Here is a 25,570-nt window from a genome sequence, read left to right on the forward strand (position 1 = left end):
CCTTGCTACTTAGATGCCATGTATGTAGAAGCCAATATATTAGCTCACTCACGGTACATATGTATGTACATATGTATGTAGATTCAATACATATCGACGCATATTGAAAATTACAGGTATGTACCTGTAATTTTCAATATGCGTCGATATGTATTGAATCTGATCAGAATTTGGTGCGACGCCTACCAGAACTACCTATAAATTTACTACGTTTCAGATGTTTATTGCTTAAGTTGTCTTGTTAGGCGTAGTACAACACAGTTTAATTCAATTACATAATGGTTCTGTTTAGACAAACAGTTGTCATGGGGAACCCTATTAAAACATTCAAAGTAAGTCAACACGCGGCGGTGAAAAATTGCCGCACACTTTGCCACTTACAGAGCTGAACCCTCGACCTCGATACCTTCCGAAATGAGGAGTTACTCGCTAGTATAGACTGGACAAGGTATCTTCATCTTGTATGTACACTGGTATGTTTGTTAAAGCTCTTATCTCTGCGGGTATTAAAGATTGCATTGAGCTAGGTCAATATATGGGGACGTTTAAACTAAATGTTATAGATATTTATAGTTTTATTTTTAAAAAATATGCAAGGATCTTTAAACTGAATACAGATATGATAATAGAACCTGCCGTTACATAAGCTGCAAATGAAATATCGTATTACATTTGAGAATATTTTCTCTAGGGGTCTGTCTGTACTAATCTTATAATATGAGAATATTGTATTTCAAATCTCCAAAAGCTGCTGCTATGAACGAAATTATTTTAGATTATTTAGTTTTTATGATTTAGGCTCCTAATGCAATTAAAAGATTTCTGAAGATACTGACAAGTACGAGGAAAAAATGAAGCACTCGGCTAGATTGAAATTAACAAGATCTTTCAGTCTGTGCAATATTTTTTGGTATAACGGTGAGATTATTGTCCTATTCTAGGAAACGTGATTCACTGCTGACTTAACCAAGAAGTAAAACATACATATTCGTTTTACTTGTATCCGATGATTTAATGATTCGATATGCAACAAATTTTCCAGCCAAAGGTCACTGTGACCAACCATTTGTAGTTAAAATTAATCGCGTGTAGAATTAAGACTAAATAAGTTATTAATTTACAATTCAAATGAGATCTCACTTTCATATTTTTTTTAATTTGTTATACTTATTGCAACTCAATATAGTGTAGACAGGTTAAGAAATATTAAAGGGTACGTGGAGCTTAATAAATATGGGACTTATATAATATAGCACTGGTATCTAAACTATTTTGTATGAATATGCATCTATTCATTTTAAGATTAAATCGAATATTCGTCTAAATATCTGCTTGAATCTTATGTAGGCTTCTTCCAAATGAATCCAAAGGGTATTTCTTAATACTAACTAATTATTTAGTCGAGTACTTTACTCTAAGTTCTCGTGTCACCATTTTAATGTGTAATACTTACCAGAATTATGCATAAATAATAATTATGTATACCTATACCTACAATCAAGCCAACAGTCCGACGAAGTATGATGCTGATGATTATTGGTCAAGTTCATCGATGTTGAAGTACAGTTATTTTATTATTCAATTTTGAAATACATAGTTTGCATAAGACTGTAAAACGCCTCTTAATTAAATCATCTTAAATCCCTTTAGTTAATGATTTCGTCACACGCTTCGTTAGGTCGACAGCCGTATCCATTCCACTTTCACGCATGCTCACAGATTTGTGTTTTATTTCAAGAGTGGTTTCTCTCCATTATTTAGACATTTGTAGCCGTCAGCCCTACAATGGCACTGATTGGCCCTATGGCCTACACCGTGGATAAAGCAGTTAACGTAACCGAAACCACTGGAACCCTGGAATCATCCGCCGACTTTGAATTTTCATTAACTTTGTCAGGCATGCACGGATCTATAACACTGGTTGTTCGACTATTAATATTTATAGGAGAAAGGCATTTTGTTTCTATCTATTGTTTGTGTCCGGCCCTTGAAGGTTTTTTGCTTGCGTAAGCGGTTTACCCCATTTTTGAAGTAATGGACATCATTTGGTTTTATTTGTTTTGAATTTCTAATGCTATAATTTATTAAATTAGCTTTAAGCTTGAGGCGTTTTAGTTTCTCTGTCATTGGTCTCGTGCCATTATTAACCCAGACACAGAATAATTGACGTTATTTTTATGTTGCTATAAAATTGTAATTATTATTGAGTGCATGTTTCCTTATAAATTTATAAGGGACAGAGTCAATTAGATATTCATCAAGAATTGTCATAATAAAAAATATAAAAACATAGTATTATTATTACTTTTATTCCAAATAAAAAAAACGTTTTCAAAGCTTGGTGTTTACTATCAATTTGTTGCATAAGCAATATTGGCGTGAAATGTTTAAACGTTATTGTGTTATTGTTTCAGAGATCGAAGCGGCGGAGGCGTGCAAATGGCTACGAGCCGCCGGATTCCCTCAGTACGCGCAGATGTACGAAGGTAAGCCACACCACCATTTGTAACACATACAGAAAAAAACATGGTGAAATATATAAAATGATAAAGTTTAGGTTTTAAACACGCAAAAAAATATTGACTATCATTAGTGCAAAATCGTAGTTAGGGTTTGCAATCCGAATCCAAAAAGTATGAAATTATTCAAATCTTGATCCGGATCCGCGGATCGTCCCATACATTTCAGATCCGTCGTGCAAACCCTAATCGTAGTAAATAGAACGGCATCAAGGGTAGGCCCATAGTGTTAGCCAGGCATAATGTTTCTAGAACTAAAAATATCTAAACTGCCTTTGGTCAATTTAGATGTTGGAGCAAGTATAAAAAATACAGGTATTTGTTGTATACACATATACTATAAAAGGACCTACCAACCTAGAAGCACACGGCTCTAGGGACCCGTCCCACTTAATCATATAGGCACATATATCAGACTAAGTAGACAACGTTGATAATGATAAGTATACATAAATAGTAATAGCAAAACAATTCCCAAAATAATTACGATCTCTTTATACAAACTTTATTAACAAATATGGCTATATTTTAGTAAAATAAACATACCTACTTCTTTTACATTTTACAATAAATAATTTTGCAAATCTAATATTGTCTTCAGTTATAGCAATGGTTACGATTTCTTTGGCATTTTATTAAATTATACACCACAAGAAATGTGCTTACAGTGACAAACCACTCTCTGTCTCCATCGCTTACCGAAGTCGGGAGAACGTTTGGTCAAAGTAAATATGTTCTGTTCTCGGGAATATAGGGCTACTCGTAAGACCGACGCAGCTGAGTGAGACCCTTCTCCATAAAATCTATTAATCATAATACATAATATATCTTACCCCTTGTGTGGTTTGTAGTACAACTCTACCGGTGTTGTTGTATTAAACTATAAAATACCTATGTATTTTCTCGTTTAAGGTTACATTCGGAAGACGACTGCAGCAGTGTTACTGATGCGGCGTTGTCGCGGACGGTGTCACTGCCAATCTCCTTATTCTGTTTGATATAAGTTATTGGCATAAATTTAATTTTCTTCCTTAAGGCGGTAATTGCACAAAAGATCCCTGTTGGTCGAAATGTAACCGTGAGGGCTTCCGAAATTATAAGATAAGACAACATAGGTATGTATGCGTAATTTCAGCTCAATCGGAAATCGAGAAGAGGGCCAATTTAGTTTCCAAGCTTTGACCCACACTAACATACAGACATACATACTAACAGGGCAAGTTAAATAAAAGCTTGTAAACAGTGAGCTGAGTGATCGGATTGAGCGTCCTGCTCCTGATCGATACACCAATGCGGCAACGATAGCAACTCTATCTATCATGAAAATTGACAGTGCCATAGCCCGCTTAAAATAGGTATACGGCTACACGCTGCAGTATGTAGTTATTAAAAAAAAAACGTTACATACGTTGCGATAGTAATCCTGAATATAGAACCTGCATATAGGATCTTGTTTCTTTCCGATTTGAACATGTGTTTGTTCAACTCACAGTGTGAAGCACTAGAAGCTCCTTAGCAGTTTTGCCATTGAACCCTTTGATTAGAGCTTTCGCGTGTGCTCTTAGTGTTAGTGTTGATAGTTAGATTAGTTAGCGACCTCAGAGTTAGTGCCACTGAGTACTTATGATCTGGTTCGCAGATTCCACTCAGTATATCTCGATGGCGGCGATGATTTATAAAATTGCGGTAAACAAAAACAATGGCCTAATAAGAGCCTGACTGATACAAGCTTCATCACTAGCTTCGAATAATGATTTAGGTACAAAACTGTCAGCCTCTAAATGTCTTTGTCCATCCTATTCCTGTCTACCAGTATAAAGTAAATTATCCTTTAATGCATCTAGCAACCGTGGTTAATAGCTTTGTTTTCAAGTATTTTATTAAATATTCGTCGGAACTAGTCAGTAAAGGGCAAATGTATTACGTATTAATGTATTATTATGTTTTCAAATAATATATATGCAATTATTAGATACACGCTTTGTTGTTGCCTGTGTGCCCTGTCATATGTATGTATGTCTTTAAACTCAAGTATACTCGTAAGGCCTTTTAATGAGCCTGACTCGACATGGTTGCGTTTTTCCTTAGAGAACTTTTCTTTCGTCCGATTTCGCCTTCTGATCAATCAACTTCATATTAGGACATAATGGCATTATCTTATATATTACAAAAGTAGGCATACCAATTATCAAATCAATCTGATACCAGGGAGTCGCTCAAATGTACAAAAAAAAACACTTAGTAACCAATATCATGAATACACTGTGTATAATTATTTTGTTATTTGTCACAAAACATTTTGATCACTATTTATTTAAACTGCAGCTTACTTTTACAGTTATACGGCGAAAATTGACTAAGCTCACCAATATTTTTTAATTAGGTACTTACATATCTAAAATTACAACAAGTGTATGGTAACACATTTTACTATACTGTAAAATCAAGCAAACTATCAAAATCCTGTTGTCGACTGGTTTTAGATATAGCGGCTAATCTTAAAGATAAGATAAGCAAAATGTAAACTGCTTGGGTATTGTTTACTTCTTGATTTCTGATAAGTTTTTGGCTTCACAGTGTATATTTACACATAAGTGACATAGGGATTGTTTGCATATGATTCCTTTTACCGATTTTTTTACTACATTAAACTACATATACTTAAAACAAAACCAAAACTTACCGGTTATGTAACGGTCCGCCGACAAAAAAGGGACTTTAATAGTTTATTATAATGACAAAAAGAAGCCCGTGTCTACCGTCACGTACCTTAACAAAAATGACGTCAAAAGTTAAGTGAAAGTGTCCGCCATTAACCACAAAAGACTACAAAACGATCGTTAACGTCAGTTTGTGACCAAACAAAACATAACCGATTAGCCTTATCTTGGACCCAGGTATACATTTCTTGTAAATGTCTAAATTCCTTTTTTAAACACCCGTTAAAACAAACAAATAAAAAACGTTTCACTTTAAGAATAAGGTTTCAAATCCAATGCTAGTTTTTGCATAATTTGAATTTTATTTCTCGTTTTAACTTTACCTACGAAGCCCAGTTTTGAACTAAAAAAATAAGTTTTTAATTTCAACTCTATTATAAGGTATCAGAGTTGATATTAAATCTGGTTGAAATAGTCGTAATGTTATTTGAATCAGTATTTTGTTAAATTTAAAAGGCGGTAGGGGGTCGTCCTTTTTGACAACCGAATAGCGTATCTGTCAAAATATTTTTTCGTCTGTTCTGATTAGTTCAGGTACCAGTCCATTTTTGTGTGTGGTAGAGGTCAGTCACAGTTTTGGTAATGTGGGGCATTACACAAAAAATAAATTACTCAACTGTGTTAAAGTGGATATTCAAAATATAACCATCGAATTATATCGTTATAAGTTTGGATTATGAAGTTGTTAGTGAATTTTATTATGGCTGTGCTGATTTTATAATGGACTTCATATTGGACAATCCAGGTTTGTTTTTATAAGTAAGCTGTACGAACGAATATAAGTATGCACTGTAACTGTGTAGTGAAAGAATGTAAGTAGTTAGGTACCTATACTGAGACAAGTAACGGTTTTAGGTTTTTTTTACATATTCTGCCCAGCTAGACCAATTAGCGGTGTCTCAAATCAAAACTGAATGCAATCATATATTTTAAATTATTTATACATATTAAAATTCATTCAATGGTTATACATATAGTGTTGCCATATTCTTACAGTAATATTAAATTAGTGACCTCATGAACTCATTACTTGTTCATCAATGGGTCCTTATTCGCGACCGTCAATTTGATAATAATCGCAGCCAGATGTCGAGGTCATTAGGTGAGTCTCACATTATAAACTAATGGCGGAGAAGGATTTTAAAGACTTTTGTATTCTTGGAAGCGTACTCTACACTCTCTACAGGCTTCAATAACACATAATAATTCAACCTTTATACATCCCACTGCAAGGCACAGGCTTCCTCTCATGCGCAAGCAGGCATGTGTTATAGTCGCCACGCTGACAACACATACAAAACACATAGGTATAATTAATTGTATGTTCAACGGTCAGGAAAATGCCACGGCAAGCGCCGCAAAGAGAGGCACCAAACGGCCCGATTCGAAGAATGAGATACGATAACGATAAGTTCTGGTTTATATAAGTTCTCATTTAGATATCGTTTGTATGTCGTATAATTGACAGCAGCAGCTCGATTCGGGCAACCAATGTCACTTTGACGTTAGAAATATCGTAGATAAATCTTATTGGGATCACGTTTAGCTATAGATATTTTAAAGATCTTTCCAAGATCTTAAACGTGTCTTATTAATTCTTCGAATCGGGCCGATAGTCTCTGGTATGGTACCTCAGTGCTCGGTTTCAGTTTTCAATAAAATTATGTAATGTTCTCTTTTGTAAAACACACTTCATATACTAAATCTATAATATCTCCATAACACGCATACACAAAGTAATTAAATTATGAGCTAATATTAAGAAAAAAAGCCGTAATACATATTATCGAATACATGGAATCTAAATTCAATAAAGTCTTAAATGAAGCAAAAACGTATAATGAAAAGCCTTTCCTTTTAAGGTCTATTTTTCGTCATACTGGTATATACCCGCTACCGCTTCATACTTACATCCTCCCTGGCTGATGCAGAGCGGAACCGCCAAGGACGATCCACCAGATGCGACCAATACTTCATTGTAATTCAATTATTCTTGTTTATTGGAAATCTTTTTATATATATAGGGTAAGGAAATTATAATACCGGCGATGAGTACCTACTATGCCAACCGATAAAAATGAACTTATAAAAGGAATACTTTGCACTACGCTTTGTATATTTATAGTAAATTGTTTACCTCAACATAAGCTTTGAAAAGTAGGTATTTAAAACGGTTTGTCCGAAAGTACATATATGTCGGTATGTGATACGGTATATATAAGGTGCCCACGAGGAACCCGATAGATTTTAACCACACATTTCTGAGGCCAAAAGAAGGAAAAAATGTTATATGAGTTTAGGCCAATTTCAGAAAAAAAAACTATTGTTGTAAACGCTATTTGTACAACTGTAACTCAAAAAGAATTTGAACTTTTTAATTGTAAAACCCTTTTTTTGCAATGAAGTGTTACTTGTCGCTTTTTGACACCTATCAATAAGGATATTAGGATATTTGGACTAGGTCCCAAGTAGGTAGTAGCAACATTGCCATCAAAAAGGCGCTTTGCACTACGTTACGGCACCGTATATATGTTCGTTATGACACTCGAATTAAGTGTAATTTTTACAATGAGCCTAGTTACGATCTCCTGATGATTCTGCCAACTATCCTCGTACCAAAGAAAACAAAGGAGTAGTAAAAATACCGTTAGCAAAAAAGCTATAGCCCATAAAACAGTCCCTTGGGACATTCACCTAAGTGGTAGAACATCGTAAACGCGGTATTATACAAGGTATCGAAGTTAACTGTTTTCTACCTATTAAGTCAATAAACACAGTAGTATATGCTTCCATGTGGTCATGACAACATTATACCTAATTACCTATACCAAAGAACCCTATTACTCGAAGAACATGTACGTCGTACATGATTTTCCTATTATTATTTACTTTAACGGGACTTAATCTCATATACTTAAACTTTACAATTAGGTACCACCAACGTTTAGCACATTAGTAGTAGGTTTGGTTACACATTAAAACTGTCACCCGGGCTAAAGAAAAACAATTGACGCCTTATTCATGAAAATCGGCTGAGGACAGTTGACGCTACGGTGCTAACGGTGGGACACACGACACGTAGTTCCACAAAGTCCACACACACGCACATACGTACGATACGAGTATATACATAGACTATTTCTAAACACTTTCACTTGGTTTTGCCGTAGTCAGAAAAAATACATTATTTTTCCTTTACATACAAAACCTTTTCCTTGCGTGGTGACAAGTATGAAGTTTGTTATCGCCAAGTTTGCTGTTTACGGGCAGTTCTCGGCACCCGAAGGAGTAAACTTGTCAACTGAAATTGAATCGGCTTTTACAAGCTGTTACAAACAAGATCATTGCTCGAACTCTGTGGTGGGCACGAATTATACAACTTTTGTGGCTTATTGGCCTTCGACAATATTTGTGACTTTTTTACATGTTTTATTTACTTTTAATACTTTCACTATTTTTTCACAATATTTTCGCTATTTGGGTGCGTGATAATTATTAGATAAATAAAATACAAAACCATTGCTATAGTTTAAATAAATGCTAGACAACAGTAAGAAACGATGTTTTAATATTTTCAAAGGTATAGGTACCTTATGCGAGTGATTCGTTAGATAGCAGAAGGTGTCGCAGAAAGCAAATCGGGACTGGAACCTCAGGTGGCATGAGCTTTTTCTGCCAAAAATGTGGGAGGTCGTGCCGCTCACGCATCGGCCTCCACAGTCACCAAACCCGCTGTCTAAACAGCAATGCTTAAATCGTCTGCAATAGACGCAAAGGCCTGTGATGAAGACAAACATTATTAAAACTACTTAGTAACTATTTTGATACTGGTTATTGTCTAAAAGGCAATTATTAAGAAAAAATATACTTTTCAAATGGGAAGCACAAATATAAATGAGGCAGATTATGCTTCTTCTTCTTCTCTTTGCAGAGTCAACTGCCAATATCAGGCACCGACGTTGCTTGCTGTACAATCTCTCTACGCTACACGACGGTTATATACATAGGTGCATACAAACAATTAAAAAACATTTTTGACTCAGTTTATTCTGCAGCCTTAGAGCAGTAGTGTCGAAACCTTATTTTATTCGATTGGTACTCCTGCTAATTAAGTGTCTCCCTATTAACTACACCAAAAGTGCAATGGCTAGTCAGCAAACATTATCATATATACAACGAAAATAAGTTAATTCCTCAATATACTACTAAATACTTACATAATTCAGTAATCTGCCAATAAGCTGTAAGAGTTTCATTCATGTTTATCACGAATTTTACATGGCTACTCACTGCATAAATTAAGCATTGTCCGTTAAAAGGTCGTCAAAGCTTGTGTCCACTGGACCGTGCATTCGATTAACTTCGCCAATGGCCGCCATTCTTGCATCGACAACACGAATTGATTCGTTGATGGGTTTCCTGTTGATTGCAATTCTGTGTTTTCTTTAGGTACAGGAGTTGAATAACTTGGTTGCTCGATGTGGATAGGTCGACGAATTTAATTAAGGCGTTTTACTTCCTTTGAAAAAGTAATAAATAAAGATAAAGATAAAAGTTTCTTTATTGCACATATATAGTAAAAAGAAAAGTTACACAGAGATAACAGTAAGTATTAATAGTAATGCGCATAGCAATGTGTTTACAGACATTGCAGAGGACCCGCACTAGGTCAGGCCTGTATCGCGGGAGACCAGTTTACCATATTGTGCCATGCCTTAATCTACATAATATTTAAAGGAGTAATACAGAATGATATGGGTATTTTTGCAAGCTTAGAAAAGTGACTAAAATACTTCTTAAACTAAATTTTTTACACTAATTTTACAAGCAGAGCCTCCGTTTGTTAGTGAAGAGAGCCAGGTAAATATAAGTTTAAAGCAGAGCTGTTAATTATTGAACTTAGCCGACTTGTTACTATGTTGTAAATAGTAGAGCCGAGGGCATCGCCGAAGCGTCTACCAAAACTGGTGTTTACTCTAGGTACAGGCAGTTTAAAGACTCGTCTAGATACTGGGATGGCGTAGTTTTCCTTAGCTATTGTAGACTTATGCACTATTATTAAATAGAATCCAAAAATTACAAAAGTTATATAACATTTTATACACAACAATAAAAGTATCATAACAAAATCATAAAAAATATTAACACATACCCTTTCGCCATTATTTGTTTAATAATGACAAGTGGTAAGTTCGAGGAAAAGTAACACAATGGATGTCCATTTGAACGTAGGTATACATGCTGAATTGAAACAAAAGCGTTTTCAGAATAAAGTAAATTATAATCTTGTTTGACTTGTTTACTTCATATAATTTACTCGTATCTTGTAACCTGCCTGCAGCAGAAAGAAAAAATAATTTTAAGAAAGTCCATAGAAATCGAGAGTCGATTTTTAAACGAAATTAATATGCCCGTGTAATAAAGGCTGGTATATAGACTTCAGCCGACGCCCTCACTGCGGGTGACATGAAAAGGTAAGGGATTGACCTTTTGTGAAATATAACCTAACTAGAAATGTGGATGATCAGCAAGTCCAAAAATTTATTTTAATGAGAAAAGTTCATGTCCTTTAACCAATAAAGCATATAAATTAAATTGCAGACAAAATTGACTCCCTACCTTGTTTGAAATGTAAGGTTTGCAATATCCGGTTTTTAAAATATTTTTAATATATGTATACTCCCAACATAATTACAAAAACAGTCCTAAAACAACCGTTGTATTTTTGTAGCGGCTCGGCTATAACATAGATTAAAATAATCCGTCCCTCAGCACAACCCGCAAAACCGTCTTCAAAAACTTTTTAAACGTATTTTTATTGCAACATTAATCGCATATCAGCTCTACCTCCCACAACAATAGGTTTTAGAAGGTATACACGATTAGTAGGAACCTCCGAAAAAAGCCATTTTAAACAATCTCACAGATTAGTAGCAAATGATAAGTCTGTGGAAACGTGAATCATGTTGCATACACTTTAAACCATTATTTGTTACCCGTCCCTTATCGCTAAAGATACTGCCTTAAGTAGGTATAAGATTACAGTTGCATTTTTAGAACAGTGAAATGATAATATTCTGGTTGCTGCACCTTATCCTTAATCCCCTTCTGCGATACCGCTTTTTAGGGCTCCGTAGTCAACTAAGAACCCTTATAGTTTCGCCAAGTCCGTCTGTCTGCCTCTTCGTCCGCGGCTTAGCTCGCTAACCTTACTGCTAGAAAGCCACAAATCGGCATGGGTATCTAAATCAATCACGCTGAAGAAACGGTAAAATAAAAAATTGAAAAAAAATTGAGTACCTCCCCTATGTTGGGTGTTGTTGGATAGGTCTTTCAAAACGTATATAGGTCCCCAGTTTGATTGAGTGAATACTTTCGGAAATGATAGGTCTGAAAGGAGAAATAATGTGTCTGACCTTCCTCTACCTTTTGAACCGTGGGTAAAAAAAAATTAATATGTACGATATACGAAAGTAAAGCATAATAAAGACTTTCAATGGCAAACGATGGGTTAAGCCGTTTTTGAGTATTCGCAAAAGTATTCCGTTCTTAGTAAAAAGACTTACAAGTACTGCGTAAATAGTTCCTTTTGCTCATTAGGAACAAAATATATCAACTAATTCAAGGCTGCATATTTTGGCTGATGGATACCTAACTACGGAAACCTACACTGAGCATGGCCCGACATGCACTGATGATGTCATTTGCCGTTTGATTTCGCCGTAACTTCAAAGTTTTGTACCCTCGTAATTTACCTAAATATTTAGTTTATAATAATAATTTTCTCCTATATGCTCGGAAATGTTCACCGTATTGTAGCAAAAATAGTACGGGAAGTTCTTTGTTATGACCAAATTCAAATAAAAAAAGTTGCTTTAGCGGACGGGAAGTTATTACTGTATTGTTTTTTACTTTTTAAAAACAAACGCGAACAGCCAATTAATATATCAGCGGTCTACACGACCCTGTCAGTTATCATTTCAAGCTATAGGATAGAGTCGTGTAAGACCGCCGTGTATGATCGTATGAATACTGCTTAATTTTTATTAATAATATATCTTTGATTTTTCAAAGACAATATGACTTTCATATTTTTTTAAGGATCTCATGCGAACAAAAACAGCTTATATTGCAGAATTATATTGAATAAGTGAATATTGAATGGTACTGAATGGCAGAATAGTCGTGCTTGTAACATTTAATAAATAATTCAGGAGGGAAATTGTTTTTGACGTTTTTGATCGATTTGAGTGCAGGTTGATGCTTAGATTATGATTATTTTACCTGATTTCCTCGCATATTTGGAGAAAAGCACTATATATGCCTCGGCAGGAACAGCAATTCGTGGATTCGTCTTCTTTGTCGATCTCCGCTTTGCGTCGTCCAACAAAATCGAAACTCATCCACGAATTGCCCTTTCCCGGCCTCTGCAATAATGTACTATTATCTTACACACATGAATTATATATGTATTTCATTGTTACAAGGTAGATTTTTCTTTCGATGTGTGGAACCAATAATCAAAAAGATAATTATTCAATCTATATCCTACTCGCCCAGGTTTCCCTGTACTAAACTAAAAAAACAGGTACCTATTTTCAAATCGTACATTAAATACCACATCAACAAAAATCTTTTCAAACACTCTAATGAATGGCAGTCACTCGAGAATCTTCAAACAGTACTCATCGTCAGCCAGTCATTCATGAAGGTATAACCCAACAGGTATAGGGTTTGGGATGAAAGGCGGGCGCAGTGGCCCGAGCGAGCGCGCTCCGCTGCGCACGGGCTAATATTAACTCCTATTGGTGCTGGTATTTAAAACAGAAAGAGTTGTACAGATTGAAAAAACAAGTATCTGTTATGATCTCAACTATTTTCCTACAATATCCTTGGCTATAAAGAAGCTTTGACTGTTATACAACGCATACCTGTAAATGAGAACAATAGCTTTCTGATGACAATAATAACCCTTTTGTTCTAAATCCGAGAACGAATTTGTGCGGAAATCTGAGTATTTCAGAAAAGTTTCTCTGACTGTGCAACCGTAAAAAATTGAACAGTATTCACGAAATTTCCATTCGTTCGTTTAATTTTTTTCGTTTGTAATTTCACTCGTGTCAAAAACTTCTCGGGTACCTATTTGAGGAGAAAAATCTATTTAAGCAAACATTTTGCCGTCTGTCTATTGCAGTTTTGTTTTTTAGGAGAATTAACATTTAATACTCCACCTTCCTTATGTACCCACTTTATGTTATTTTTATATAAATACTATAGAAGATTAGTTTAAATTCGAAGTATCTGTTCGTTAATGCCTATACCCAGTACTATACGAGTTATAATAATATGTAAAAAAAAGTAAATAAAGTGATTTGTAGCTCTCGTTTTAACTCTGAATTACTCAAATTTAAGTCACCAGCATCTTTTAATATAATGCCCAACATCCACAAGGTCCAAATCGGAAATAAGTAGTCTACGCAATCTCAAAATCAGATAGCATCCATCACACCAACAAGCCGAGGAAATCAGTTTTTCACAGCTATTTCCTTGACGACCTACATGCGGGACAGGCGGCTGCGGCGGAAGCTTCCCCCACTATTTCCGGTCGGACCGGAAATGCCGTCACGCGATACCGAAGGCTTTGTGAACGACCCAGTTATGAATACCTGGTGACTTGAAGATTGCCTGAGGGTTTGTTCGCGTCGGGGGAGCGTGACGTTTTGCGATAAATGCTGGTATTTATTGCAAAACGTCACGATGCTTCCTCGCTTTGATTGCGAGTTTATATTTTCCTCATACAATTAAATGAGAAAAATATTTTATGAGGATATCAAAAATGGCAATTCCGACCTCGATGTATTTTATAATACCTATAGGAAAAAGGCTATTATTTCCTTAGATAAAAACCATAATTAATACCTGTGTAGGATCATATAAGTAATATATAAATATTGTTTATATTCGCTGCACCAAATTTCATATACTAAGATTCTTGAACTTAGACATACTCGTACAAATTATAATTGACTTTCACTAATTAACAAGAAACCCCACAGAAGTCACGGTAATCGTGCATATCTAATGAAAGTAATGAATGCTTACCTGGAACTTGTTAAACTAATATTCCATAATACCCGCAGTATACATATTCTCTTAGTATATGACAAATGTGAAATATTTAGTTAACTTATTTTATTATTAATTAAAAATGTAGAGAAGTAAAAGATGAAATGAAGTCACATACATGTATGAAAAGGGCTCCCCTGGCGAGAAAATATGTAAAAATATTTTATTTGATATAATTTCACTATAAGGCCTGTACCGAAAAAAAACTGTAAATTTCAAGCCCCTGTAAAGTTACGGCATTCTTACCGCGATAAAAAGTCTTATTATTACATTATATAATCGAATATAAATAATTCTGGTTTTACGCTGTTCGACTTTACACCTTTACAGAAAATTTGCAACATGTATGCCTGATTGCGAAACATTAAATTACCTCGAAGTTTCGTGTATTTCATAATAAATAAAAGCGGCAGATCTTTAGGAACAAGTGACCCGGGTCCATCACAAACATTGCTAATAGAATTTGTAAAAACCAAGCATACCTGACATAATTAACGTAAAAACTAGGGTACATATGCGGCTAAAGTGCATTGAACTACGGGAAAGTCAATTCAATTCTTCGTACGAAGGTTAGGATAATTACAGAAAATGTGTTACTTAATTCTAGGCCAAGTCGAAAATCATACAATTTTCTTCGTACAATAATCGCATTTGGTAGTTGGCATAGAATAGAGTAAGAGCTCCAAACGTCCTGCAGTGCCTTTCTCTCAACTATTATTGGGCTTAAATCAAAAGCATATTAAAAGAGAAGAATGAAACAGCCAAAAAACATTAACAATTCCAGCAGGTGACGGCCTGATGCAGGCAAACATGATATACGTGTCCGTAGCTGCCACTGAATGCGCTAGGAAGAAACTGTCTATCACTCCTACAGAAAAAATAATAAAGAAAAAAAATTACAAATATCTAAATTAAAAGTCGCTTTTTATTGTAGTTATTCTAAAAACCTTAGGTTGTTCTCAATCGCATCAGTTTTTTTGCATTTAAAGTTTACAGTTTTTTTTTCGGCACACCCCTTAAATGGCAGACAAATTCATGTCTATGCGACTTTTGTTGTGTGTGTCGTCTCTCCGCCTACCTAAGCTTATTTTATATTTTATGAGTAGGTACCACATTCTAGTCGACAATGAAATCAAAACAAAGCGAAATATACACGAGCGTATTAGGTAATAATTCCACTTCACCCTCAGTGACATTAACTAACCCTTACAAATAAGGCGTACTCGACTACTCGTAGCGGAAATTTCCGGAATAATCCAATTTCAGTGGGAAATGTACGCTTTGCTGGCGTGCGAGAATCCGGACGAGATTTAACTCAGTTTAACTAAAGGGAAGAACACGAAGACGAACGTATTTCAGCTGCAGGGCTAATCGCAAGTCACTACAGTGATTGTGACACGTTCTCTTATTGTTCCAGTAATGTAATCACAGATTGAAATTGGGTATATTTTAATCACCTATAAAAATCAGCAGCTTCAATTGAGATTCAAATTTTATACCTACTACTAGGCTGGACAAAAAACATTAAAATTGTACAATACAGATATGTAACGGGAACATGTATGTATATTTTCACGTATCACGTATTCAGAGTGATCGCTAGCTTTATGTAGATCCCGTTCTGTCAACGTAATCGAGTTTAGTTCAGGCTGGATTTACAAAGGATGAGATATTGCAGTACAGAAATATCGTGACAATTAATGACCACATAACTATAAATATAACAGAACATACATTTTAAATATACCTACATATCAATTCAATATACATAAATAAACGTACATATATATAATATTTATATACAATTTCGTGGCTATAATTTAAAATTAAGATGTCAAATAAGTAAACATTTACGTGCCAATTAATGACCACATAACTATAAATATAACAGAACATATGTATGTATTAATTGTATATAAATATTATATATATGTACGTTTATTTATGTATATTGAATTGATATGTAGGTATATTTAAAATGTATATTTGTGTAAGTAATAATATCACAGTAGTCTGGACTTGTATCTATTTTCATAGTTTTACTGTTTACAATCCTTCACCAAACTGTTTCTGTCTAACCCAATGGTTGACTGGTAAAGAATGCCTCAAGTCGTTAAGGCCACCATTTGTATTTGTACTCATTTTTGATAATTTAACGAATGAAGTGTAAATAAATCGTGGAAATTATGGTTAGTGTAAGTTAAGAAGTAAAGGACAGTTATGAATTGACCCTTATATTTATGAAGCTAAGACCTACCATTTAACTGATAGTGATAGCCCTAGTGTTATATATGTATAATGGTCAATTCATAACCGTCAAAATTAACATCTTACCTTACTCCGACTATAGTAATTAGGAATATATCTACATTGTGTTTTATCCTGTTAATTTCAAGAGAAAAATTCGAAATAAAACGAAGTCAACTTTTGAAAGGTACTGATATTCTAATTAGCTTCTTTAAAATTGAATTAATGTTCAATTTTTATCTATTGAATCCTTGGCGAAAGTGTAACATGTATTACATTACATTAAGGAGTTAGAGTATTAGACTATTTGTGTCTTGGATGCCGCTACCAATTTCTAATTAAACTTTATCTTTTTCATGAATAATAAAACGACGAATAAAAGCAACTTAACAAAACTGTACTACATAAATATGTGATTGCATTTATATGCCAAACTAACTTGGCTTACGGTTGATTCTTATAGAGCCTTCTCCTTTAGGAACTACATACATAATAAAGATATAACAGCGATTGTACTTATTTCGATATTATACAAGGACCCAGAAAAAAGGTAACTGCTTATAATAGTAAATTATACAAGACATTGAAACTCCAACCCCTTTGTTCATGCTTCATTGCAAGGCCATCGTATTTGAAATCAAATCAGGGTTATTCATTCTACGTCAGCTTTTATTTTTATTTCATCATGGATTCCGTTTGGAAATGGTATAAACACAAAGAGGAATCTTGAAAAATCATATCCATTATATCCACTGTCCCCAAGACCTTACTGCTCAGAATATTATATATGTATACGAGTGAATACGCGTCTCCAGTTTTATGAACCGACTTCGAAAAGAACTAGGATGTTACCTAATTCGTAAGGGTAATTATATTATTTTTTATTTGTCATAGTACCTACCCATATTTCTCGCAGATGGCTGTCTTTTTTTTAGTATTTGATGATAGCATTCTGGTGAGATCGAGAGATTCCTAAATATTATAAACACGCCAAATAAGTGATTTGGGTATTGTTATAGTAACTTGTGCATTTGTGCCAAAATGGCAGGTTGTCCCGTCGTGGCCACCGCCTATTTAACACGGAAGTGGACGACAGCCGCGAAACCGCCGTTTCATACAAACATAGTCCCCATTTTCCTCTCTGGATATTAGCATTATTGAGAATATTTTGACACGATTTAATGTACATCAACCACAGCTTTGCCCCTACGTTTGATTTTATCGAAATTTTAATTATTATACCTATAATATATGAGTTGGGATTTTTTACGGAATTGCTTTTTTACTCCTCACTCTTATATTATTAATAAAAATCGAAAAAAAGCCAAACGAATAGGCATTATAGCTGTGGTCAATATATCATTAAATTGTGTCAAAATACTTCCTATAATATTAATATCCAGAGAGGAAAAGGGGGATTACGTTTATAAGGAGAAGCGGCTGTCCCCTTTCCTCTTAAGTCTACTTTTGTTTTAGAAGTATGAGAAGCACGCATGAAACGAAAACAAGAATCCCATGCAATCTGTTTTATAATAAGGACCTGTAGACTATTGTATACATAAGTAACCCTTAGCCCATGTAACCAATTAGTATGTACTACGGGTACTTTTATTCCAAACAGGGATCTAAAGGTTAAGGAGCTTTTTATTCGCGGAACTCTTAGCCCCACCCTGTGGTAAGAATATTATCGTACGCACGTATATTTATGTATATTGAAACTTAATTATATTGTAATCTTTTCCGGAACCAGCGCGCCCCCAATACTTTTACAATATAGAATATTGTATGTGTTCATCAGCTGAAATATACGAGTATTTTTTGTTGAATACAATATGTTACAAAATTTTATTAAGCGTAACGTAATGATGTTTATAGAGGTATGTATTAGCAATATAAATATACGCATGAAGAGAAATAGGTCTCGTCTATATTATTTCATTTCATAGTAACTAAGTAGTTAGACGAAAAAAAAATAACCAGCCAAGAGCATGTCGAGCCATGTTCAGTGTAGGGCTCCGTAGTTTGTAGTGACCCTGCGTACGAACCTGATGGTCCCGGGTTCAAATCCTGGTAAGGGCATGTATTCGTGTGATGAGCATGGATATTTGTTCCTGAGTCATGGGTGTTTTCTATGTATTTATAAATATTTATATATTATATATATCGTTGTCTAAGTACCCTCAACACAAGCCTTATTGAGCTTACTGTGGGACTTAGTCAATTTGTGTAATAATGTCCTATAATATATTAAAAAAAAAAAAACAAAAGTTACCGTTCTGTTACAATAGTCTGCCTTGAACGGGGGCTATTAATAAGTACATATCATATACTTGTACATTAGAGTCGGCCCAAGATATTCTACATGGCATTTGCAATGTCATTATTAATGTCAAATTTATATTAAAATATGACATTTTATATTTCCTTACTGCTTATTTAAATCTGTGCAAAGTTAGATGGACTCTACAAACCTGCGCAGCGCGTACGTTTCTTTACTAGGGACGGAAGGATTTGCGAAAACTGAAAATCGGCTCAACCGATAATGTTCGCTATAGTTTTATTGAAAATATTTATTAAGAGTTTAAGTGAAAAAAAAACCACTTTACTTGTTACCATTTACCACTTTGTCGCATGATTGGTCTATGCCAAATTGCAGCTTTCCATTACTAACGATCACGAAACAAAGCCGAGGACGGACAGACAGACGGACATGGCAAAACTATAGAAGACTAAAGGACCCTAGTGTTGACCTTAAATGTGTAACAATTTTATTTCCAAAAAGGACCTAACGTCCTAGTCTAAGTTGGTATCTATCAGATAACAGTAGACCAGGCATATAAAATACCCATAACACGGCCATGGTTTGCTGTCCGCTTTACCAGTTTTTTATGGTCTATGTATATTAACTCGTATGCATAATTTTATAGAAATAACAAACCCCTGTTTGTGCTGAAACCTTTTCAGCAAAAGTTTCAAATTTGGTGCGGATTTTATAACATTATAAATTATAATATATCTACTCACAGCTTTCAACCCTACTGAATAAAAGGCCGACAGACAAGGGTATTCAAACATTGTTTCATGCTAGTACAATATATTCCGTTAAAAAAATAATTTCATTTCTCACGCTTTGAAAGTGGATTGTTCTTGTTCTCAAAAGTGTTCAGAAAATGATACGTTTCTGCTCTAGAGCAGGGGTCTCCAAACCCCGGCCCGCGAGGCGTTCCAATCTGGCCCGCGGGAGATTGCCAAAGTGATCCCAGTCTCCAGGGGTTCAGCATTCATTTAGAGTGGAACTGTTCCTAACAGCAGCAACTAGACCCACCCGGCGCAAAAAGCCATGGTGTCCCGTGCGAAAGTTTTAGAGATGCAATATGGCCCTCGGGTAAAAAAGTTTGAGCAGGGGTCTGCTCTAGAGTATTGTAAAAAGGGGGTGGAATTTTGTATGGGAAATCAATAACCGCTGAATGGATTTAGTTGAAATTTGGTATGTAGGTAGTTTTTGTTATGGGAAAGAATAAAGAACAGTTTTCAACTCCAAAATCACCCCTAAAGGGTGAAAAGTGGGGGGGGAAAGGGATCAGTAAAAAAGAACATTGTATAAAAGATGCCCACAGATACGTATTTCAGGATTTTAAATAGTAAATCACACCCAACCCTTTAAATCAGGTGATGGAAGATTGTCATAAGCGACTTACAAAAAAAAGTGAAATACCATCAAAAACATTTTCATGTAAAATGGTGCCAAGACGAAACCATAAAGCTCGCACTGTGCAATGCTTTCAGATCTCTTGCAGAGCCAAGCTTCTAACACTATAAACTCTAAGTACACCTTAGTCAAAATATGTGACTTGGCCGTTTCGTTACTACAAGAACTATTTTATATTAAAAAAATAATATATAGTTAATACATTTTTCACCTTACGCCCATGCTTATAGCGAAACAGCCAAGCCATATATTTTGACTAAGGTGTAGAGTTTGTGAAATTAGAACTTGTCGAGTTAGAATCTTGGCTCTACAGGAAATCTGATAACTTTTTGACAGTGCGCGCCTTATGATTTCGTCTTGGCACCATTTTACATTAAGATGTTATTGATGGGATATTTTTTACTTTCCTCGTATTCAATATGAAAAGTGGAGTGTTTAACTCGGTGAAAGCCACCATTTCATTTTTACCATAAATGGGTGCCTTTCATCTCTCGATTAACAATGTACTGTTTTACATCATTTGAATCAATAGGCTATTTTACCGAATCGAAACGACTACCCTCAAAACATTACGAGTAGAACAATTAGTTACTGGAGAATTACACTGTGACGTCATGATGTTTTTAATTAGCAGTCCTTTAAATAATTAGTCCTAATTCTCGACTTAAGATAAGTCTTCAAATCTTTGAAAGCGCAAAAATATGTTTACATTTATTTTAGGTGATTAACTCAACACACAATAATTATCACTATCACTATACCTTACAAAACAAAATCCCCCTCCACGTCTGTCTGCCTGTATGTTCTTGATAAACTTGAAAATGACGGAACGGATTTTCATGCGGTTTTCACCTATCAATAGAATGATTCTTTAGAAAGATTTAGGTGTATAAAATATACTCGCTTTCTACCCGTGTGAAGCCGGGGCGGGTCGCTAATGTTTATCATATATTAAACAATTTAATATCTATACAAAACCTTCCAGATATTCATGGCAGAAAAACACAGTCAATTAGATACAATACAGACATTATAAATAGCTTGATATCTACTAAATGTAATAGATAAACACAAGGAGATAACTTGCACTCCTGGGTGCCTAGCCAAGGTGACATTCGTCGACGTATCGTATCGTCTCTCTATCACTCTTCCATATTTGTGCGACCGTGACAGTTGCGATTAGTTCACTACTGTTGGCTACGCACCCTGATACTGAGACACCCATCACACTACAAAGACAATAATTGTTCTGTCCTAACCGAATGATAAGAACAGAATTAGATACGAAACACCAACACAAATTGTGTGACGTAGATGCCCATTCATTTCATACGGTGACGCGACGGGCAAGTTTCATTCATAGAATTTGAATGACGTTTCCTACGATTCGTCCCTATAAAATACATACATAATATACAGCGTGTATTTTTGATACGACCGCATAATGAACATACTTTCATAGGTTTAAAAACAATGGACGACTTTTATTTTTCCATATAAAATAAGTCAGCAAGCAATGTGTCAGTACGGTGTTTTAACTCAAAACGTCGCATTTAATGACACGACGTCACAGCTGTCATAAGTGACTATGATGTTACATTGCTGCCGCTCGAAATATTTTCAAAACGATTAAGCGCTGGTAGTTGAGACTAAATTAAAAAATCTTGCAGAATTGTTTTATAGAACTAAAACCTTCGTCTAGTTTAAGTTTGCGATTACATCAAAAACACACACTGTTTACGTATTAAGAAGATATGTACGTATATATGTAGTCTTAGAGCATTTAACCAACCGGAGTCGCCTTTAAGAGCTTACCCCTCTGTCGAAAACCTTGGCCAATAGTCATACTCACGTCATACTTATTGTATGGACGGGTGTTTATCTGACATGGCTATTTGTACGTAAGGTACAAATAGCCATACATTTGATGTGCCCCTCCCCCGCAAAAATCGGCAAACTATTTTGTATATAAAATTACAGACAAGGCGTCTCCAGTTAGTTAAATACTCTAAAAGTATATAGTGGTATTGGCCTCTGGCAAGTACATACACATTAATATTATACATAGTTACATGGTAATCTGGTTTTCAAATGAACATTACGTTGTTTTCAATTATAGATCCGTTTTACCTACTCGAAATGTTGAAGGTCAAAGACACAAGAAGATGAGATTTATTAAGAAGAATACCGTTTTGGACGCCGCAGAACCCTTAAAGGCGTCGTATATTGTTGTTTACATAGCACCAGGAACGCTTACAAGCGTTTGTTTTCACTTACACGTACGCTTCCAAGATTTAAATATGCTAGGTTGTACAATGATGTTAGCGTGACATTTCGGATATGTCAAATTACAATAAAAAGGTTAACATCATAATTTCTCGTTTGTTACAGACCTCCAGTTTCCCATCGACGTGTCGGGGGTACAGAACGACCACCCGTTCCTAGACGCGGACTCTTTGCAGTCCCTCTTCAGGCGGCTGACTGCTCTCAACCGATGCGCCAACATGAAGCTAGAGCACCATCACCATCAGAAGAGATCGGTAAGTTCAAATTCCTTCCTTCGCTAATCGAGTCTTGAGAGGAAAGGGGACGGCTGCTTCTCCATACAAACGTAGCCCCCATTTTCCTCTCTGGATATTGACATTAAGGAAAATATTTTTACATACTTAATTTGATGTATATTAACCATATACCGGATGTTTCCTGTAACAGGAGCAATAAATTAAACTGTAGAATGTACTCCTCAAACTGACCAACATTTGTTCAATAACTTTAAAAATTACTTATGTTTTGATTTTTATTACACATTGAAGTTAATTCTAAGACGCAATGAATTGCGAATTTTGTTATGTTTAAAGCGTGACAAGCAACGTCAAACACACTGATGTCAGCGTACATTGAAAATAATATTAAATTTGATTGAAAAAGTTAAAATCTAAAGATTTCATAATTTTTAAAAGATGTTAATCGAAAGTTATATCGTTTTAGGAGTACAATATATGGTTTAATTATTTGCTCGTGTTACAGGAAACACCCGGTATATGCCCCTACGTTTAACTTTTGTCGATTTTATGATTATTGTAAAAATTAGGAGCGAAAAACAGATTTCATACAAATTGTTAAATGCTCCTAACTCTTATACTTTTTTTTTATAATACGTCGGTGGCAAACAAGCATACGGCCCGCCTGATGGAAAGCAGTATCCGTAGCCTATGTACGCCTGGAACTCCAGAGGAGTTACATGCGCGTTGCCGACCCTAAGGAGGGGGCTCCCGCCCCTCGTTGAGCTCTGGCAACCTTACTCACCGGCAGGAACACAACACTATACTTCATAATTAAAAATTCGAAAAAAAAACGTATCAACCACTATGTCCCTAGTGGTTGATATACAATTACTTGGGGCAAAATATTTTCAATAATTATAATATCCAGAGAGGGAAATGAGGACTACGTTTGTATGAAAAGGTGATTTCGCGAGGGTCCTCTTCTTACGTCTTAAGGCTCATAGGACGGAGTTTTTGAAAAGTCGTAGCGCTTTTTTAGATAACAATACGGATGCCAAAAATTTAATTAGCAATCTTGAGGTCTTTCTTCAGGGACTACAGCGATTCTAATCCTGAGTTTGTGACTTTCGCTCGGTAGAAAAATAATCACTAATATACCTAGGTCTAAAATGCACTAATTATAATGTTGCACAAAAACTAAAAAGACGCCGCAGAGGGAAATACATTGTATGTAAAATTTGAGCTCTAGGGGATATGGATAGACCCACTTTACACACTGTTCTTACACAATTATACATGTAAGTACAAGAAATTCGCTGTTAAAATCAACATAAATTAATATTTTCCTAATTTGGTCGCTTAACTTCTGGAAACTCGAAATAATTCAGTACCCCTAGTGTAAGTAAATTCGATTTCCAAACGTGACGTACGCGTTTGCGTTTAGTCTCATTTTGTATTGGATTTCGAAAGAGCGCGCCAAGCGGGACGTTTTGGAACCTCAAAATCCTATACAAAATGAGACTTAACGCAAACGCGTTCGTCACGTTATGATGTCGGTCAAAGTTACACTAGGGGTACAGAACTGTATCACCTAGTATTACATTGCTAAACATGGAGTTGCGACCTCAAACCGTGCGAAAACTAAATATTTTTTTATAAAATACCTATAATAAATTTTGCTTTTTATTCAATTCTGTCGCTGACAATCATGCTTGACAAATCAACATTTCTGACTTCCCTTGCGCAACCGGTATTTATAAGTGATAACGTAAATTTTATTATTAATGTAAAATAGTTAGATAGTTATTATGGAAAAGGAGATTTTATATCGCAGTTGGCATACACAATAAATATACCATTGTATAGATACTAGTTTTGTTAACCTTTTCTCTATAACTGTATTCTTTAAGCAAGATTCAACCGCTACACTGATTGGAAAAGTTAGATTGTTATTTGTTACGCTGTACATACTATTGTCTGTGTAAACTATTACTTCGTTGGACAACTTGTCTGGCTTGTCTCGTTATATTTCGGCTAAAAATAGAATCATTGAAACTTTTATCTACGTTGTTAGAAGAATCATTACCGTTCTCTGTAGAAAATACTAGCAGCTAACGTAGAAAAACGCTTGTATCGTTGAAATACTATTATTGTTGTTAAATTACTGTCCATAATTTTTAATTGGATTAAAGTACGAGTAGGTTCTAGATTGTTGTTGGAATAACAAATAGATTCAATATATGTTGTGTTGCACTTACAACTTTGAATATATTTATTGACTTGAATTGTAGCATGTGTAAATATCAACACAATCCCTGCAACGACATTTAGACATTTATTATTAGGTAAATACTTGGGACACTAGTAGGTACACTCACCATCAATAATAAAGAAGGACACCATGGGCCACTAGTATCTATCATTCTCTAATAGTATTAGCGATGATATATATAACTTCGTATAAGAAAATAAAAATAAAAAACGCAAAAAAATATGCTCGAATACTTAGATTGCGTTATATCTTTGGCCTATAGTCAAGTAGATGGCGGCACCGTTTGATATTTAACCCATATCAGTGAAAAAACAGGTCAAATAGCCATATGTCATTCTATGAGTTTTACTCCTGTAAAAGATGGCAGTAAATTTGATTGACTACACAATTTACTTTGACAATACGCCTCTATACACTAGATTCTCTTTGGTATTAGACAGTATTAGTATTCATAGCTTTATGAAAAATTTATA

At 35.0% G+C, this 25,570-nt stretch overlaps 1 protein-coding gene across 3 annotated transcripts in view; it reads left to right on the forward strand.

Annotated features, from left to right (window-relative positions):
• The window catches only part of LOC133534403 (rho GTPase-activating protein 7), a 345,027-nt gene that overhangs the window by 275,216 nt on the left and 44,241 nt on the right, over positions 1–25,570 (forward strand). For all 3 annotated transcript variants that reach the window (XM_061873497.1, XM_061873495.1, XM_061873496.1), the window contains exons 2-3: positions 2,415–2,486; positions 22,713–22,861. In XM_061873497.1, the coding sequence (XP_061729481.1) occupies positions 2,415–2,486; positions 22,713–22,861 (221 nt within the window). The remainder of the gene's footprint in view (positions 1–2,414; positions 2,487–22,712; positions 22,862–25,570) is intronic.

The sequence above is a fragment of the Cydia pomonella genome, chromosome 2 (genome assembly GCF_033807575.1).
Source record: "Cydia pomonella isolate Wapato2018A chromosome 2, ilCydPomo1, whole genome shotgun sequence".
In the NCBI taxonomy this organism is placed as follows: Eukaryota; Metazoa; Arthropoda; class Insecta; order Lepidoptera; family Tortricidae; genus Cydia; species Cydia pomonella.